Consider the following 21911-nt stretch of genomic DNA (forward strand, 5'->3'; position numbering starts at 1 on the left):
ACTATGCTCAGAGAGCTAGTCAGAGGATTTGGGAACTGAGAAGCTGTCACCGTACTGGGTTACAAGTGACATCTCAGTCAGTGGAGCACCAGTTACACTGAGATGGCAAAGCAGTGCTTCCTTTCAGTAGAAAAAGGACCATTTTTTCCCATTAAAATGTTATGAATTCTAGAGCAAATAACACAGTTGTCTATGTTTTGGTTACTTCCACATAGGAACAGAGGAGGGCATGCCACTGTTGAATAATAACAATCAGCTACTGACCTGGGTCTTTCCAGAGCCTTTGTAGGAATAATACCAATGGGGCTCCTGCATGGCAGTTGTGGGAATAAATGTGTGATTTAAAGGTCTTATATAATTCATTATCTATTTTCATGGGTTTTTTTTTTCTGCTTTTATGGAAACATTAGGTAAAAAATACAGACACACATCTAAGCAGTTTCCTATGTTTTACGGCCTACCAAAATTTGTTCAGAACTATAGGGGTGGGGCGCCTGGGTGGTTCAGTTGGTTAGGCATCCGACTTCAGGTCATGATCTTATGGTCTGTGGGTTCAAGCCCCATGTTGGGCTCTGTGCTGTCAGCTGAGAGCCTGGAGCCTGCTTCAGATTCTGTGTGTGGGTGTGTGTCTCTCTCTCTCTGCTCCTCCCCCACTCACGCTCTGTCTCTGTCTCTCAAAAAATGAATAAACATTTAAAAAAAAAAAACTATAGGGGAAATCAGAGCTATAGTGACCAAGGATGTGACATCGTACATCTGATAAATGGGCTTTGACATCAGACAGATCCAGATACTGGAATTCCTCATCACTGACTCAGCAGCTATGGTCTGGGGAGGAACTCTTAACCTCTCTAAGCCTAAATTTCCTGGTTTGGAAAATGGGAACCACAACACATTTCTAATAGGATTGCGAAACACAAGGGCATTATTATAGTCCTTACATGTAGATGGTTGTTAAATGTTAATTAATTCCCCTCCCCCACCCTAACTCCAACCACCACCTTCACACTGGTTTGCAAAAGAAATACTTTTATAAAATGCCAAAGTGAGGAACTGGGAACTTTTGTAAATACCTGTTTAGAGAGGTTTTTGTAGTTAGAATTTTAGATTTAGATTAGAATTCAGAGTAAAGTTTAGAAATTAAAGAAAGCTTTTATATAATGTAGAGTTATTTGCATATTTTATCTCTCTTCCTATGATAAGGCTAACGGTTTTAGTTATTGGAATAATATATTTATCGATTTTTTTTTCTCCCCTTAGGTATCTAAATATTCCAATATTTCTGGCAATAACATTCTAAAGAAAAGACAGTTTGATATTTAATTGATTAATGGCCAGCCTCCTGTCAAGATGAATTGACTTGAAGCTAACCAATCAACAGACCTTAACTTGAAAACCTTCATGATAATTACATATATATATATATTTATATATATATATATATATATATATATATATATAATTTTTTTTACCATAGGAATTTCTGTCCCTATCTTCTTGGCAAAAACGTGTGTTTTCTATCAATGGAACTCCATTCATACTCAGTAGATACCTTGCAGTTCTTTGCTTTTCCTCTTTTTCTATCCCGGGAGCATCTCGGAACCTCTTTGAATGCACCTTTATGGTGCTTATAACTCCCCAGAACTTCTACTAGAGAGTTCTTCTCATGTAGGGTGTGGGCTGGGAGTCAGATCCACCTGGGATAGAATTTCTGTTCCTCCACTGAGTTAGTGCATAGTGTCTGGCCTGTTACTTAATGTCAGAGCTTTGCTTTTCCCATATGTCTGCAAAGGTGGGGTAACACATTAGAGGGATGCTGTGAGGATTCAATTAGATAGTGTAAAAAAAACATTTCTTGCACATATGAAGTATTCAGCAAATGATGGCTGCAATTTAATGAACTGTTCTGGTTGATATTCATGAAGTCCAATACCTAGGACTGGTCTTGCCTGGGCACTCATCAACCATTCCCCCACTGGGAATGCTAAGATGAATCGCATTCAGGATATGCAATCTCAGCTTTCCTGCAAATATTTAGGCCCTTTACTGATCTGCAGAGTTGTTCATCAGTGTCAGACGATTAAAAACAGGAGACAAGAAATCAGAATTCCTACCCAAAATGGGAGAGAACAGATATACATAGCTTTACACTGGGTTCCCCAATTCAGTCTTTTCTTTGAAGGACAAGTTGAGAAGTTATCATTTATGCAGACAAGTGGGTTGTGTGGAGCAGTAGGTAAAAGTCTATCTTCATTCTGACAGAGCTTCTGCAGATACTTGCTGAGTTTGTGTGCATAAAAAGTAATATCCCTGAAAGTTAGCATTTCAGTAAGAAAGCGTGCAACAGAAACTGGGAAACTAACTGAAAACTGACCCTATACTAAACATCTGACATGCCTACCAAAGATAGGGTTTACGGGTACTTTTTAATTGAATCGACTATCAATCCTACCTCACTTTTACCTTTTAATTATCGTGAGTGAGAAACCCTACTGACTCTCCTAAATTTCTCATCTGTTCTGTAAAGACTGCACTCAGCACTGCTTTAACCTCCCATTAGTTAGAGCTATTTGAGCATCCACCCAGCGCCATTCACTTGCATAAGACATTTATTAAAGTTCAACATTGGGAGATACTATATTTCATGTGTAAATATCTTATCGTAAAAATTGCAATCACATTTTCACAACAATACACCTCATGCTTCAGAAGTCTTTATGTCACATCTCAACTCATTACACATTCCAAAGGAGGAGAGCAATTTTAAAAGCTTTGTATTTCTCATTATGCTTATTTACCCATCACTTACTAAAACTGGACCATATTTCAGAGTTTCATGAATAGTGAAGGCAGATTTCAAGGAACATCAGACTTATGATGGCATCCTTAACTTGACATTCATAGAAAAATCTGAAAGTACACGCATGGCTGGTTTTATCCAGAACTGCACTTAATTTAAACCCAGCTTTTTATTTTTCCCTGAAGTGTCTGCTGTATTTGATATATCTTCAGTTTCCATAAGCTGTTTACACCTGCTCAATATCAAGGGCATTCCATACTCAGAATAATTTAAGCCAATTTGATGAACTGATTTGAATAACAACAATATAAAAAAAAGTAAGCCAGCAGAATCAGAAAACCACAGAATTTTAGAGTAGAAAGAGTCACATTAGAGTTATTTCTTTCATTCCCTACCCACCCAAAAGGTAAGGCTTTTGCCAAGGTCCTATAGTTAGTTAGCGGCAGAGCCTAGACTAGAACCAATTGCTCTTAATTCTTAGATGAGTGCTCTTTCCATAGCACCATGTTGTGAAATAAGGAAAAACCAAGGTTATCACTACTCACCAAGCTGTAGCAATGCTGAGCTGAAAACTGTGAATAACTCTGACTAGTGCACTGGACATTAGAATATCAGTAACCACAATTAGTATTCCTTTCTTGTTCTTTTGGACAGATGTATGTGAATCAGAAATTGAGGGTTCTAGTACAAATTTACAGCCTAAAAGTCCCACAAGACCACAAATATCCTTGCCATCTGCCTACAGCTTTTCCTTCAGCCTATGTACTAGTCAGCAGACTTTGGAAACTTGAGTAGGTCTGAACCTGACAGAGTCTTAATTCTTTCTATTCAAAAAGTGCAGTGGCATGCAATGAGATATGTTGACCTCTTTATATCCAACTGGGTTACAATTTTGAAGTCTGCAGGGAGCAGGTTCTGGAAGATGAGCTGTTTTCCACTGACTGTGATTACTGGCTTTTCTGGAGGTGGAAAAAAGGCTTCAGGCACTCATATCCAATTCTTCCCCGGGCCAGCTGCTGGAGCCACTGAAACCCAAGAGCGTGCATACCATCTGCCTACTCCATCCGTGGTCTACAAACCCAGGTTTCCTGTGAAGAGTCACCCTCTTATAAAAAGGAAAGAAAGAAATACAAACCAAAAAGAGAAAAACCAAGAGGAAAGATTGGCTCACAGCCACACACAAAAAAGTTGATCAAGTCAGGGCAAAGAGGATTTTATATGGTTTGGAAGATCAGTAAGGCTGTTCACTGTTGGTATTTGTTGCTTTTTTGTACCAGATATGTTCCTTTATTCAAAAACTAGTGTCCTGTGGTGTCAAATGGGTAAATCAATACAACCACTTCTAATGTTCCTTGACTTTCCTTTTAAGTAAAATTTTGAAGCCATTTCTCTCCTGGAGAGTACTCTGTCAACCAACGCAATGAATGTTACTATCTGACTGGGAAAGATACGTTCATTTTGTTCAATGTGAAAAAGAAAAAGAAAAATGTATTGTACTTTCATGTATATGACATGAAACTAGATCTTACTATTCTCAGTGATAAGGAGCAGAGAGTTAACCTAATAAAGCTTTCTGTAAAGTAATAACACATTTTTAACAAACGTACCACTCAGGCATACATCTGAATGAGTAAATGAGTAGAATCCTTTCAAGTATTTGTACTGCTCAGAAGCTTTTGAAATTTTTTCTTTTGAGCTAGCTTTCCAGGGCAGTTTATAAATCTCTCAAGATACTTAGTTTCATTTGTTTATAGATTTCCTTCTTCTTTGGTCCACGATGCTGATAACCATAGTTATTCTCTAATAACCCTATTCTTGATACTTAGCACCAAATATAATTAGGCTGTTTAAAAAAATAAAATTCATTTTCAAAGAACAAAAATCCGGCAACTTGATTCTGAAATAATTGCAAAAGAACATGATTCATACACTAAAAGCAACATTAAAAGGAGCTTCTAAATTGGTGATTCTTAATTTGAAGTAATAAGGCTAAGGTTGAAACAGATATATAATCTACATTGGTTGCAATATGTTGGCTTAAAATTTAGTTGGGTCTGATATCTCTAGTTCTATGCCTGCATAATACCTGTAATTCAACCTACTATTGTAGTCCATGAGTCTACACTGCTTAAAGATATTTGGAGTCCTTAATTATGTTCTTGATCACTTCAACTCACAGAATTTCAAGTCATTGGAATTTTTGTTTTCTTTTTTTAGTAATATAACAGTGACACAGGTTGATGTCATCATCCCTTATTAGCACATGCTTAGAACTACACCTTCATGATGAAAATTACAAATAACTAGAAAGATTAATACATGCCCACAAAAACATACTGCCTTGTTGAATATTAAAAAAAATCATATAAACTTTAAAAGTACTGATGTGTGCTTAAGAATTAAAATCATATTCCCCCATGCAGTATACTAGAAAGTTCTGCCCTAATTTCAGACTTTTTTTTAATTTCAGACTTTTTAATACATATGTAATCACCAGCTTCTCTTCTATAGTTCTCTCTGACTATAGTCTAATATAATTAGGGGAAAGGGATATTGATCCCTTTGCATAGCTACACCTTTTGGTGTGTTGGTAACTGCTTTTCTTAAAGGGAAAACAATTCCATAACTTTTAAAGAGCCCATTTCTATTTGCTTCTCCATGAAATATAATTTAACATAACAGAAAAATTTTTAAAATATATATTAGTAATCTTACAATTTTATTCTTGATATTGCTTCTTTTTAACATGACTTAGTTTGTACTAACTTGGTGCTTAAATATGTAGAAACATCATCGTGAGTTACACCCCAATCAGCTCTTCCATAAAAGTAATTTTTTTCATATCTTAAAACTATGTTTTTCATTTTATTCACTTTTTATGGAATAGTTTTAGACATTTGGTTTTATTGATTTTTGTCTTTTACTTGGTATACGCTGGTATTTCTTTTGGCTTCAAATACATTTAAAACATTTCCTAATAAGACCATCTCACCAAATGACAAAGTATGAACTTGAGAGAGAAGTTTAATTTTAACTACCTTCCATTTCATTTTGAAACTTTAAAAATTGGTCATTGAAGTTCTCCTTCATGGCAACTGGTATAATGGGGAAAAAAGTATCTGGAATTTATATCTGTGCTCATAAATGCCTTGAAAATTAATTTGTGTCTCTAATAAATACTGGATAGAGAAGACCAGCGTTTCATCAATAAATGAAAATGGTTATATCTTTTTTCCTCATGATTAGGAAGCATAGTCAATTTAACCATGGTTGATTAGACTGAAGAGTTAACTATATGCAATCTTTATGCACAGTAGAATACTAAAACAAAAATAAACTCCATTTTTAAGTGTTTAAACACTTGAAAATTAATCCAATGTTTTTCTATATTAATTCCATTAAACTCCCTCATATATGTTTGAACCTATATTATCCAAAGAACAAGCCATGCTGCCTTAACTTTGCACATTTACCATGATACAATTAAATAATCTTGCTAATCTCTAAATAGATGCTACTAACTTAGTGCTTCTGAAATTGTCCTTTGTATACTATTAAAGTAACTGAAATCCCATTTGATGTATGTTCTGAACTTTTCCAAGTCCTTTATGTGTATACATTTTTCCTGGTTAGTCTTTATCACATTCCAAATTACAACAGTTTTGTCTCATGATTATTTACTAATGTCTCCTGAAGTTCCCTTACATAAAAATCCTATCTAGCCTAAAATCTAATGGTAGAAAGATTCATCTACAGTATTTAGTTTTTAAAAATCAACTTTCATTTTAGGACACCAGGATCCTCTTAAGACTTTTACCCCCATAAATCATACAACTAGCGATGAAAAGACACATATTTAGGTACAAATTGAGGTCTTTAATATGCAAATCATGTGACGGCTTATGTTTTAGAGAAAATATCAAGAGTTAGTTCCTAAGGATCTTTTCTCCCCGATTCAATTTCAAAGAAGGATGAACTGATCTCATGGGAGCTTCTGTGTGCATTCACAGAAGTGTGTATGCTCATGTTCATTATATGCCCAACAATCCTGTCTCTGTGACCAAGCTCTGCCTTTCAAGACTAGAGACACAGCTTCAAAAAATATATTTTTGAAAAATCAGGCCCTGAGATACGGTTCTGGACAAATGAAAAGCCTAAATGCAGTCAACTTTGTTTATGGGGCAGGGAACAGACTGATGAGATTTTATATTATTTACAGTTAAGGTCCATAAAGGGCTAGACTAACCACCTCCCTCCCTCACTTAGCTTGGAAATCAACCAGAAGATGGGCCCAGATTCCTTTCCAGAGAGGGGTACAGGAGCCAAGTTGGCCACAACTGAATTTGGCTGGGTATATGGGGGTTTGTGAGGGGAGGGTGTCTCTGGAGCTCTCACCCCAGAATCTTCTTATTCACTAGACACCAAGGAAATCCAGTGCCAAGACTGTTCCTTTCCTCCTAGTCATAGTTACTGGCGGTGGAGTAAGCAGAATTATTCAGTTGGGTCTTGCCTTATAAAAATAGTTAAGCCACCCTCACATAGTTACAATGGACTACAATTTGTTTTTTCATGGAGTTATCCAGGACCTATTCTTGGAGCCATTTATCGACCACACAAGAGGCATACGTATTAATGTATGCATTTGTAAGAGCAGTGACGTACTCTTCAGTAACATCTATTCCTTTTATGGTGCTGGGTATATGAAAACCATTGAGAATTTTTTTACCAAAGAAAATATGTAACAAACATCACTCCATAGTCAAGACCAGTAGATATGCTGGACACACATGTAAGATTCCAAACAAAGCCAGGACTTTTTACATGACTGACACATTTTTGCTGCATATTCTCTGAATATGTCTGAACATTTTATTAAAAGATATACTGAGTGAAGATGGTAGATTGTGTAGGTCCAGTACATCAGTATAAAAGTAATTAGAGATGATATAAGTCAGACTCATCACTATCTTAGATGTCTTTTTCACTTTTATGCCAAGTTAAGAGCATCCTTAATGAATGGTATTACTCCAACTGGCTATTAGGAGTAGTGGCTACAAATTCAAAGAATAATTGTTTGATTACAATATTCAGATTCATTTCTAATCATCTCCTTTATAAGAGCTATTCAAGGACTTCTAATTGAATTTATGACCTTGTACTGAAATCACATCATGAAACTCTTTATGTTTACTCATATAAGCCTAGTCATTTTACCCTTATATTTATTTTTCCTTCATAGTATTTCTTTTGTACTCTAAAGAGAGATGACTTATTTAAGAAGTTAATTAACTAATGCAAAATTTATCCCTATTATCTACATATTTAATTAAGACTTCTTATTTATGTCATCGCCTTAGCAAGGACTACAAGTATTCCTGAATGTCAGCCTCTTATCTGTTTCTCTCAGCTTTTAAACATAATAAAGTGCCCAGATTCTTTATTCAGTATTTCAGATCTCCTTTCTTTCATGTCACAAAAGATAAATGCACATGGCTGCACTGACAACATCACAGCTTTGAAAATGCGTCCACCCGTTACCTTATAAATAGTTCAGTCACTTACTTTAATCCATCTTCCTCTGGCCATCACTCTAATGTCAAACTTACAAGTTTAAGAATGCACTTTTCTCAACTTCTAGTTTCAAAGCAAGAGCCCAAAAGTCTATTCACTTCACTAACACAAACTGACAGGGGTAGCATTTGGACTGACAAGATGTCAATCAGTAAGCATTCTCATTTAAGAATATGTGATAGTAGTGCCCTGGCATTTTTGTTTTGATGGCATTTGGTGTTAACAATGGCAAAAGTCTACCCCTCCTAAGATGTGCGTAGGTAAAAAGGGTTGGGTGCTGAATTATCCATTTCGCTTCTCTGTGTGTTTTCAACAGTTCAGTATAATCATCCATGACCTATGCCTTTTGCATAGTTCTGGTAGTTCAAGACACCCCGTATATATATATATGTATATATATATATATATATATATATATATATATACACATATATATATATAACATTTATATATATATTTAAACATTTATATATATAATATATATAAACATTTAAACATTTATATATATATAATATATATAATAATATATATATATAGCCAAGTTTTCCTGTCTTTAATGTCAATTTTCCAGAGCCCATAGCTTTGAGTTTATTAAAATTCAGAGCAGTGCTAAAACAAAAGAAATACACACAACACCACAGAGTTTTTGGAGAGATTGGGAAGTCTCTGAGGATCATGGGACTTGAAGGAAATGGATTTTGATATCTACCTAGGATCTAGGACCTGGCTTGAAAAGTCCTTGAATTGTGCTACAGTTAATACAAGATTCTTAAATAAGCTGACAGGTACTAAAAAGTTGATGTGTGAATTTTACCATTTGACTGGGTCCTCTCTTTTGAAATAGCACCTGCTCATAATCAGAGATTGTTGTTCTGTGGATTTCTATAGGTTGCATATGAGACATTTGTACCCAACACTCAACATTATCACTTTCTAAGAGTTACAGACATTTAGCTTTACTTTTCAATGCATGAGTTTCTTTTCACTTGTGAGGATCCCCTGCTGCAAACCAGATATGAGGTTGGGAGTTACTGGATAGATTCTACTTACAAAATAGCTGTTTCAGCTAATAAATTTAATTTGCATTCTCTTGTTTCACAGTGTGGAGTTCTACCCCAATAATGATTCATTCTAAATCATCAACATCCTGCACTAGAGTTCATATTTATCAAAACTAATTTAAGAAGTAAGACAGGCTTTGTAGCTTGACAACTGCAAGTTTCATCTGGCTACAACATCATCATAAACCACACAATGGTAGTTAAATTTTTTTCACTTAAAAATTCCATATCTCAAAAAAATCCGTATCTCAAATCAATTTTGTCCCAAAGTCCACCATAAAAAATTAGTACAATTTAACTTTTTTTTTAAATAATAGACATATAGGTGAACACTTATCTTTTAACATAGAAAGACAATAATGTTGTCTGTTGTACTCACACGGCACTGTGCGGAGGTAGAGGTTGTCACGAATGATTTGCTGAAGTTCGTGATCCACAGAACCCTTCTGAAATCGTAAGTTGAGGTAGTGACGAAGATCCTTATCAACAATTCCTCCTAGAATGATAAAGTTTCTTAATGAAGGATGCTGGAAAATAAGTTTTAAGTATGTAATTTGATTCTGTCTTAAATATACTCATGAACCCATTTAAACATTTATCTGCATAATAATAAAAGATAAGATTTACTGAGATAATTGTCAGGTCTGTGCTCAGCATTTTACAAGGCATTCTTTAAATTATTTTTCATTTAGAATGAAGTCTGTATTATGTCAAAAGTTATGTGTTACTCCTGAACTAATGTCACAGTATATCTCATAGCACTGCTGACAAAAAAGACACCCACCCACTACCTCCATTGTCCCTTTCCTCCTAGGCTCTGACAGGCACCATTCTACTTTCCATCTCCATGAATGTGACTGCTCTAGGTATATGATATAAGTGGAGCCATATAATATTTTCCCTTTAGTGACTGTCTTATTTCACTTAGTATGTCTTCAAGGTTTGAGAAGATTTTTAAGTTATTCAAAGTTACTATGGATTTAGATACAGTGATTTGAAAAGTTAAAAGAATAAAACCTACACAAATATTAATGTTTCATTCCATTTATATAATAAATCAAAATAATTTTTTAAAGTGTGTCTGTATGAGTTAATTTTATTTTAATTATTTTTTAAGTTTATTTATTTAATTTGAGAGATAGAGAAAGAGAGAGAGAGAGAGACAGCATGTACAGGAGGGGCAGAGAGAGAGAGGATCCCAAGCAGGCTCCTCACCAGCAGTGCTGAGCCTGGTATGGGACTTGATCTCATGAACTGTGAGATCATGACCTGAGCCAAAACCAAGAGCCGGACACATAACTGACTGAGCTACCCAGGTGCCCCTTCAAGTAATTTTCTATGTGCAGCTCTTTTTAACCTGGGACAAGGTTTGAAAAATTTTAGGTAATTTTTCTTTTATTATTATAATTGTTTTATTATTATTATTATTATTCCAGAAATAATTTTAAGCCTATTTGCCATTATAATGTAATGAAAAATAAACTGAGCCCTAGGCAAGAAAAGGTACTCTGTGGATCTACCAAAGACTAATTCCATATTTAAAGATAATTACGCAAAATTATGAAGATTTACCCAAGGCCCTTCTTATTCTATTTAAAAGAATAAATTATAAATCAAGATACCTATAAAAATATAAATAATCCTTCCTGAAATGGTTATCTTTTCAAGCATATTAGATAATTGAACCAGGACAAAAAATTAAAGATAGAATAGGAAATCTGTAAGAGTCACATAAATCATATTCTCTTCGTCTTTTTGAATCCCCAAATTACAATTCATCAATCTATTTGTACCACCATGACCATGTAAAATAGCATTATGCAGGTGTGCATATATGCAACACAAACACCTTTTATGCAAACAGTAGTTAATGTATTTGCAAACTACATATCACAACATTTCTGAAGTTTCTGAATCCATTGTTTCAGTTGCTGCCTATCCTATTGGCACAGCCTCAGTAAGACGCCATAAGAAATAATATTTTTAACCGAATTGACTATCAAATTTTTTCCTCTCCAAACACTGTTTCTCATATATTTGAGCAAATAATTGCAATCTAGTTTTTTCCACCCAATATAATATGATATCAGAAAACAAATGATATCCAAGGCAAACATATTGCTTATTGAGTGCACATAAACACTACATCCAGAATGCTTGTACATCTAATTTTCCAAATTCAAAACAATTTCTTTGGTCAAAGAAGCAAAGCAGTCAAATATGAGAGCCACTTAAAACTAACACTTATCTACGATTGCCTATTATGTATACCTCCAAACGTCCTGCATTTCCATGGGTCTTGGACTTCCTGACATCCCTCTGAAGTAGTTAATTATTAGAGAGCCTGAAACGCTGTTTTTCTCCCTCAGTCTTTTCTGGTCAACAGATCATGCCTACCCTTGCCGCTAATTCATTACAGCCACAGAGCCAGCATCATGCCTGCCTGTTTTCAGCTGTCATTTCCACAGAGTTCGAAGTACACAGGTCCTTCAACAACTGCACTCCGGCTTTCTTCTCTTTTTCTTTCTGTCGAATATGTGGGACATTCCAAATGATGAGATGTTTTCTAGCAGCCGGAGAAAATGCTAACTATAGAACAACAGATGCAGTCTGTCCACTAAAGTGAGCTAGAATCACTCACCTAATGTTACATGGATAAGCTCACATTTTGTAGTCCAAGATGATTCTTTTCACTGAAACAAATTATCAGTTTAAACCATTTTTCTACTACAAATATGCTACATTCACCCTCTCAAAAATTAACTTCTGTAAGAAAACAACAACAAAAAGCTGTCTATTCATTCAGTGACTTTTCTCCCCATGGAAGGATCTGCTGAAGCTTCTGAGAATTAATATAAAATTTCTTCCATTAATTAAAATGAAAGACATAAATGATGACAATTATTTTGGAAGGACTTCTCTTGCCTCATATTTCACAAATACTTTATTGTTTTTCATAATTTTTCACCACATCTTTCAAGTAAAAAAATTTTATTTATCCTTATTATGGGAACTTCTGCTACTTGCCTACCCAGTATTCTTTCCTTTGTTCTTTTTCTTTTCTTTTTTCTTCTTTTTAATTAAGAATACTGACTTAGTTTCAGGCCCAAATATGCTCAACTTTAGGACGTGGATCACAGTGGTCTGAAATAGTCATACGACCTAGTTCCTCACTTTCCTGGCTGCCCTTTCAACTTCCAGAAGCTGTGTTCTGGCCATTGAGACCTAACATAGAAGGAGAGTATTTCTTTATTAACTGAACTAGACCAGCATTCTGAGATGAAGCAGCCATAAAGGGATATGACATGCATAAGGGAAAAATCCAACATGCTAAGGATACTGGAGTAGAATAGAAGTTAGAAACAACCTAGACCCCTGATGGCTTCAATGAGCAGCTAAAATAATATAGGCAACTACATAGCATATATTTCTAAAGCTATTATGGTTTTATGTTATTTGCAAGTTTACATGATCCCAACTGATACATGTGTAGGTATAGAACTATTTTATATATATGTATATATGTGTAGAGAGCGCACACACACACACACACACACACACACACACTCTTAAGGGCACATGTTCCCTTAATTAGCAAGTTAAATTAGAGAAGAATTAAGCAACAGGAGTGGGCAATAGCTGAGCTGAAAAATAGCTCTTGGGTCTCAAGATTACCTGATTTCAGGTATCTAAGTTCACATTTTAAAAAATTATGCATGGTAAGTGTTCAGTAAATGTTACCTATTATTAAAACAAATGAATAATCTGCTACATTATTTGCCATAGTTATAACTTTTGGTCGTATTGTTATTTTTTTCCATGGAGTTTCTGTTCTGTCATTTGTTAGTGATACCTAGATTTGCTGCCTTAGAAGATGCCTACATCAATCATTCTGTTAAGCAGAGCACTGCCACCGCCAATGCCTTAGCCATTATATTCTTTGAAAAGCTCAGTAGCTCTTTTATTATATTTAAAAATTTTTGAAATACTTCATTTAACTGTGATTTTTCCCATTTATTTTACAAAATAAAACAAGTTAGAAGATATAATACATTTTCAAATCACATATTTGTTAGTAAGAGATCTGGGAAGAATTTGAAGCTGATGATTCTGCTAAAGAACATGTACTTAAGTTTCTTAACCTATAGTCTGGAAACCAAACTTCTTTTTTAATTTTTTTTAATATTTATTTATTTTTGAAGGAGAGAGAGAGAGAATGTGAGCAGGGGAAGGGCAGAGAGAGAGGGAGACACAAAATCAGAAGCAGGCTCCAGATTCCGAACTGTCTGCACAGAGCCTGATGCAGGGCTCAAACTCATGGACAGTGAGATCATGACCTGAGCTGAAGTCAAACGCTCAACCGACTGAGCGATCCAGGCACCGCTGAAGACCAAAATTCTTAGTTCAAAGCAGTCAAGTCCTTTCTCAACATGACCTCAAACAAGCTTTTCAGCCTGACATCAAAGGTTAACTTTTGAAGAACCCTTAAGACAGAACATGATTCAAACTCTTCATTTGTATTGTGAATGAAGAAAGTGGAGCTCTCACAAATCATCTGACACTGGGCTTGGAGCAAAGATGAAATGGGGACTGGGGAAAGCATCAGGAAGAAATTCCCATGGAGTTTGAGAATGAAAACTGTAAATGTTACCATTTGAAAGTAGTGTGCATCTCTATGGTTTCCAAGTTTTCAGAAATTTGCCCAGTAGAACTGCTTTGCCCCCTTTACTACTTGAATGCCTAGGTTGAGGAAGCTATGAAAGAAGATGCCGCTTAGCTCAGGTGGACAGAAACTCCTTGGCATTTTCCTTAAGACAAATTGTTAGTTGTAGTCTTGTAGCTAACGTTGGTCACTTATCTAAGGTTGAGGGAAAAACACACCAGGCTCTGTAATATTTGTGCCAAGGGTCTGATTGCTAGTTCGTGACAGGTGTAGTCCCATCCCTCATTAGTGGGCATGGCTATTAGCTCAAACTTTCTCTTGCCTTCAGTCAAATGCTTCTTGAAATCAGCTTGCACTTTCTAAACTAAATGTGCATTGAGAAGAGTAATTTACTGATTGGGATGGTAGAGGGTGCATAGAAAGAAGAAGGTGAAGATGACCAGAAAGCCAAAGTCTGGCTCATTCTGATGTCATCTATTCATCCTGTACTTCCTTCTCTTTACCTCAGGTTTTGTTGTCGTTGTTTGTTTGTTTGTTTGTTTGTTTTGTTTTTTGTTTTCTCCATTAATCCTCTACAAGATGTTGAAGTGGGTATTTGATTTTTGTGTTTGTGCTTTATATTTTGTACTCATCTTTGTGCTTTATGTTGCACTACCTTCCTTTGGTAGCGGCACCTTTATTTCTTTTTCCCAGTAGCCAAATCGATCTCATCCTGTTTAAATGGGGTTAGACTTTTAGTCAATCTGCCTTTGTGTCTTGCTTAGCCAATAAAAGTTTCTCTTCCAGGAGTGGACCTTATAAGTGGAGTGACCCAAGAACGTGAATGCAAAATGCATTCACCCTGAAAGTGGCAGCCATCATTTTTGCTTTCTGGACACATAGAACTGTCCTTATTCTGCATTTTCCTAGCCACCTTTGTTAGTTTCCCCTTTGTTGTTTGCAATTGAAGAAACTGCATGAATAAGAATGTCTTCCCTTTGATATTACCCATGGAATTCTCATCCACTCTTCAGCTTAAAATTATCCTTCCCTTGGCCTTCCTTGTGATCTTTTGGTCTTCTTCCTTCTCTGAACTTCTATATCCAGGCCACCTTTCTTAAGCACTTTGTACATTCTAATAGGCCATACAATGACTGGAGAGTCTACATTATGTTGTATAGTAAACTGTGAGCCCTCCAGGACAGGGAATTCCCTACTCATTATATATCTTCTCCCCCTTCTCACTTCAATATCTAAAGCAGTGCCTTCTTAATATACAAGGCCCTGTAATTTTTCCTGAATAAATAGATCACAAATACTGTAGTGCACCAACACTTACTCATGGAGTTGTCTTTCACTTCTGGTCTCATTTTTCTCACTTGTAAAAGATGGGTGTTTTATCATTTTGGGCTGCTATAACAGAATACCATTACACTGAGTGGCTTAAACAACAGGTATTCTTTCTTACAGTTCGGGATGCTAAGTCCAAGATCAAGAAGCTAGCAGACTGGGTGTCTGGCGAGGGCACTCTTCCTAGTCAGCAAAGGGCCATCTTTTTCTTGTATCCTCACATAGCTGAGAGAGAAATCATCTCTCTGATGTTTCTTATTAAAGGTACTTGTCCCATTAATGAGAGCTCCACTTTTATAACCTAATAACTTCTCAAAGGTCCCACTTCCTAATACCATAACATTGGAGGTTAGAATTTCAATTTATGACTTTTGGAGGAGACAAACATTCAGTCCATAACAGTATGTGCAGAACCAAATAAGGTCTCCACTAGATCTAAATTCTATGCTTCCATATAAAGTGTTTACTAAGTGCATTTTAGAGTTTGAGGATCTTTTTTTTCTGTAATCAAGCAAATTAATTTCATTAAGTATTTATAATTATAGATCACAAGTTATCCATAGTCCATAAGAAATAAAGCCATGAATAATATCTCCCTAGGATCCTGGGTTTTTTTGTTTGTTTGTTTGTTTTTTTCCTGAATTGTCCAGGAAGCTAAGACCGTCAGCAGACAATTGACTTCATACATTGTCTTTGTCAAATAAGTAGTAAAATAACCAAGCAGAGCAGTCTAGGAGAAATTGGAAGAAGAGAAAGGTCTATCCATATCTCTTAAAATAATGCCCCTAGAGTAATTGCACATTTATTTTATCTTAATTTATTGGATGGTGGGGAAGTTGAGGAATAGACAATAGGAAAGCATTATAAGGCTATGTTGCTATGTTCCTTTTCAAAAACTTGTTTCTGCTTGGCTTACCTCAAAAATGGAGAAATAAATCACAGGAAGGTTGATTTATTCTTTTAAGATCCACAGCCACAAAATAGGTGACAGACATATCTAATCCAGTCTCCTGGATCAGGCTCCAACCCCTTTTTAGGTGGAAAATTGTATCTGTGGTTTCTGATGATCTAGAGGCCCATCTCATTTTCAGGCGGCTGGAGTACTGGATGCATTTCATCTATACAGGCCATTCTATAAATTGTGAGCCAGTAAAACTGTTCTTCCCCCAGTAATTCTCCTTTGCCTATTTTAAATAGGAGTACACATATAAGACCCATGGTAACTCACTATAGATGAATTAATCTGGTTAATTGCTTTTCCATAGCTGGAAACATTTAGGTATATGAAAATTTGTATCCCTTCTATGTGTTACTTGTAATCTTAGAGAGTATAGTCAATCCTTTTCATCATGTTTTAATATCTTTGTGTGTTGTTTTTCTTCAAATTTTAGTTGTTTTCTTCATATTTTGTATAAGAAATGCAATAATAAAAGAGTCAACTAAATATATTAAGCAGTTGCAAATCATTAGGAGATTCAAAACTGCAGAGAATAATTGCTGTTTCAGAAAAAGTGACAAAGATAAATGTAAGTGGTTTATAATATTCTCCAGCTCTATTGAAAATGGCTTTTTATCATTTCCTTCCCCCTACTACTGCACAGATGGGATATTATTATTGAGTTTCATTTTTCATTGTTAGTCTTGGTTTCAAAGTAAATGTTAGAGTTGTTCTTATAGTTATGATTATAGGTTCCCATAGAGAAGAAGAAATGAATTCTTGCTATATTCCTGGTATTGTGCTAAGTGCTGTATAGGCGTTACCCCCAAATTTTATAATAACGAAAGGTAAAGGATGGGCACATAGTTGAAAACAAACTCAAGGGTATCTAAATTTTCTATAATATTTAAAGATGGCTAATTCAGTGCAGGAATAGGGTATTTTCTATTAATTTCTTTGGCTCATCTAACTCAAACATTAGATGTTCTTTATAAAAAGCAGGATGTCACAACAAATTCAACATAATGAAAGAAAAAAGATATATGTTGAAAAAGTAATCTGGCTGAATTCAATCTATTTGTTTTATAAAATAAGAGATTATACCACGTAAGTTTAAAGGGAGAAAACAATATAGTAGGATAGTTATGAATTGATTTGAAATTTTTAATTAAAGATTTATAAATGTCAACGCTCTAAGGTTTCTATTTAAAATGACTAAGGTCATAGGAAGAAACTATTGTCCAAAATATCTACATAATTCACCAGGTAAAGTTTTGTTTGTTTTGTTCTTCACTTGGGGTCTTGGTTTATTGCCTTTTAAACTATTTTCCAGAGTTTAAGTATAATTTTAAAAAAATGCAGTGATAAAAATATTAAAATTGGTCTTTTGAAAATCCAAGCATCTATCCACATTAATTTTTAAAGACATAAAACAAATTGCTCATATTAGGTATGCCTGAAACATATTCACTTATAAAATTAAAAGTGAACATGTGAATGATATTTGAGCAATGAATATTCAAGTGTCCTTCATTTATATTAGCAAGCTATTATCCTCAAGTCAACTAACTGAAAAATTGTATTTTTAAAGAGGTGATACTTATTGTGGGTAAAACTGATAAGTATTATCAAGAATAAATTTGTAAACATCTGACATTATTTTGTATTTTGAGAATGATAAAACAAGGTCAATCCTCTCACTTGATTTTTTGCTAACCTGCTACAATTTAAACCATCAGATGACCTGGTGCAATCAACAGTTCACTCCAAATGTTTTCATCCTTAAAAGTATGATGACATAGACCACATTGCCCAAACTGATTTAAAAAACCACAGCTTTTTTTATGAGCCCATTTTACAATGACAATACAAAGAAATTCCCTTACAAAACTGGTTTCAAAGAACAGACTAATATATCCTCTATAAGGGCTGTGTCCTGACAGACTACAGCTAATGAAGTTATAAGAATTCTAGGCACATGATTTGAATTGCTACAAGGCTGACTTCGACTAATGAGGAGTGTGTTCCAAAAGTTTATTTGAAATGCAGAACATTCTTTTTTTCCTATAGAAATAATGCAGCATATTATAATTATGTCTTTGGCCCATCTATAAGTCTTTTAAATTAATTAGGCACCTAAAATATATTATCTATGGTATGCTAGAAACACATAATTGTTACATTTGCCATGTATAACAATGCTTCTTGAGAGGTGGGGGCAAGGGGAAAATGGCTTCAGTTTCAAGTTAGGCTGACAGGTTCTAAAAATTCCAAACACTTCTTTCAAAGGGAGTTAGAATGGAACACCCCCAGCTCCAAGACCTTGGTGGGGATTCTTGTCAAAGATTCCTCAGGGCAAGGATAGGTTAGGAGTAGGCAGAAGAGGGGCAGCCAACTGGGAGGGTAATTCCATATGCCCTTGTATAAATGGTTATGGAACCATAAGCTCTGTGCTCATGTATTTCCTCACAGCCCTTCTCAGCCCAAACTCCCTTTTTCTTTGGAGATACTCAGCCCACAGTTTATTCTGAGGTCCTGCCTCCCTCAGTTTGTTCCACCATCATCCATTTGGTTTGATTTCACTATAAAATGAACTGTAATCTCTTCCCTATTTACTATTTTAGAAGCAAACACAAAATCATTTTGAGATTTCCTGAGCATTCTTAAAAATACTTTATTACTCACTGAATTATGAAAAAAAATCTGAAATGTGTTTCCCCATAAAACCTTGTAATCCCCTAGCCATTTTATCTGCATACCCCCTTCCTCTGCCCAATACGTAAGGATTGCATACATAGTATGTATTATAAACATACTATGGACCCTGTAGAAAAGACAATGGTAGTGGATAATAGTGGAAAATTGATGGTTACAAAGCCTAGAAGATATTTTCAGATTGCAGAAGAAATCTAAGCTCACCTACTTCAGTTACATATGTCATTCAAGGAATAGGATGTGTGTTTGCGTGCTTGAATGCATAGATATGTGTGTTAAGGAAGCCTAAGTGGGTGGACAATAAGGAGTAAGAAAATAGCCACTGAGGGCTATGAGAATTGAGGTAGAGAGAAGATTTTATCATTCTTGTCCCTCTACGTTGTTACTTCTTTCACCCCTGAAAGCCAAGGCCCTGGTCTGACTCAGAAGAGAAATGAGAAGCAGAGGGTTTGAGAGATTGAATCCAAATGACATTCTGAGATTGCAGTGGAAAGGGAAGAGGGAGGAAAATAACTCTCAAGCACTGGAAGCTGGAAGAGAAAACCATGCCTGTTACCAACACTGGTGTGCCCCCAAGTGGCTGGAAGAGAAGTGTATGATTCAAACAAGAAGTATAGTGGTGGACCCTGAGAGTGAGTTGTATTATAATGGACTTTCACTGAATTACAAAATTACTTCCTCCAACTAGAGTTTTAGGGGCTATTTATATACTTTCCAGACATAGTGCTATAGATTAGCAAATTCAATTATCTGTACCTAAAGGCAATCAATTAAAATTTCCTAAGAATTCATTTTTAGACATCTGGGACTGTATTGCCTGTAGAATTATAGGGAAGACTGAGCCAACAATGGGAAAGAAGAAAGAATATACAATTAACCAAAGGCATTCTTTTTTTAAGTTTATTTATTTATTTTGGGAGCAAGAGAGAACATGCATGTCTGGGAGTTGTGGAGGAGCAGAGAGAAAGGGAGAGAGAGAGAGAATCCCAAGCAAGCTTTGCACTGTCAGCTCAGAGCCTCATGCAGGGCTCTAACCCATGAACCATGAGATCATGATCTGAGATGAAGTCAGTTGCTTAACCCACTGAGCCACTCAGGTGCCCCCCCTCCAAAGGCATTCTTAATTGCTTTCTGTCCCCTGATTACATGTAAAATTGTGCATGATTTTTGAGCTGATAAAGGGATATTTAGAGGTTGCCATCTTAAGCAAACCCAGCTCATCCTTTGAACTGCTTGCAACAGAAACCTACTGAAAACATCTCTTTGAAGTAAACTTCCATTTGACTGACCTATTATTATTTGATCTTAACATTTTTTCATGAAAATATTATGTGACTGTTTACCTAAGGATATATTTTGAATCAAGACAATAAGTAGAGGTTACAAACTTCATAGGAATTTAGTTTTTATTGCTTTATGAAAAGAAATAGCATAGAGGAGAATAAAAAAAACAAATCTGACAAGGAGAGGAAATACATACACACAAACATATGGTATAGGAGTTCACATTTTGGGGTGTTGTTAAAGGGGTAATTGTATTAAGAGGAGCTGAAGGTAACTACTTTCTGTGGGAAGGCCCAAGAAGTAGAAAAGATTTTTATGCGGCCCACTAATATTTATCACATAACATCACCATATATTATGAAAATTAGGGGGTAGTAGAGATAAATGTTGCTATTCTTCAGTTGGGACAAACTTCATTTTCCTGCCTACTGCAACTTTTATTCTTTAAAGCCTAGTATAATGCTGTATAATTGATTTGGATTCAATAAATATTGGTTGAATTACATTCTTTCTCAATTGATGACTTAAATGATTTTCCTAGTATTAATAAATATTTCAAATACATGAAAGCAACAATACAGTCAGTGTGATTTATAAAAGTTCAGAAAAGCTTCCTATTATAAAAGAGTTGTCTACCATTACTATATATTTCTTTTTTAAAATTTTTTTATTCATTTTTGAGAGAGAGAGACACACAGAGCATGAGCAGGGGAGGGGCAGAGATGAAGACACAGAATCCAAAGCAGGCTCCAGGCTCTGAGCTGTCAGCCCAATGCAGGGTTCCAACTCACGAGCTACCAGGTCATGACCTTAGCTGAAGTCGGATGCTTAACCTACTGAGCCATCTAGGTGCCTCTGTATATTTCTTTTTTGAACTGATACTATGAGTTTTTTGTTAGGTCACACAAGTGGCTTTTAGACAATTAACCCTGTATGGTAAATATCTCATTTGAATGAAGTTTTACTTTCTTTTGCCAAATAATCACCACCATAATCTAAGAGAAATATTCTTGTTCTTGAAAGTAAGAACAAAAACAAACATATTTTGTAGTATGTTTATTTTATATTTTAGGAAGTATGTGACCAAGAATCCTTAATATCATCTGGGATGATATTAACATTGATTGTTTAGCCATGTGCCTTTATTATATACTATTGAAAATCATAGTATAGCAAAGAAAGAATGATTTTAAGTCTCCTTTCTCCATAATTTTTACAACATAGTACAATGATAATCGGCTTTTCATGAGTAACACTTTTAAAGGTAATATCTAATAGCTAACTTGAAAAATCTGAAATTTTCACTACTTTGAAAATAAAGTATCCACTGACCTGAGAATTATCTTGTTTTATTAATATCAACATGACAGTTATTAATTTTTTAATAATAAAGATATTTGAAACAATTCATTAAGAAGAAGGAAGATTTCAGGGACAATTTGCTAAAGATGGGGTTTATATTTGACAGAAAACACCATTTTAAGTAAAGACCCTCTCCAATGTGTAATCTTTGGTGATTTTGTAGCTATCATTATACTTGACTCAAAATGT

General features: G+C 35.1%; 1 protein-coding gene across 1 annotated transcript in view; it reads right to left on the reverse strand.

Annotated features, from left to right (window-relative positions):
- MAGI2 (membrane associated guanylate kinase, WW and PDZ domain containing 2) overlaps nt 1–21911 on the reverse strand; it is a 1321708-nt gene that overhangs the window by 927683 nt on the left and 372114 nt on the right. Inside the window, exon 2 of the mRNA XM_042965265.1 lies at nt 9812–9928. Within this exon, the coding sequence (XP_042821199.1) occupies nt 9812–9928 (117 nt within the window). The remainder of the gene's footprint in view (nt 1–9811; nt 9929–21911) is intronic.

The sequence above is a fragment of the Panthera tigris genome, chromosome A2, assembly GCF_018350195.1.
Source record: "Panthera tigris isolate Pti1 chromosome A2, P.tigris_Pti1_mat1.1, whole genome shotgun sequence".
NCBI classification, from domain to species: domain Eukaryota; kingdom Metazoa; phylum Chordata; class Mammalia; order Carnivora; family Felidae; genus Panthera; species Panthera tigris.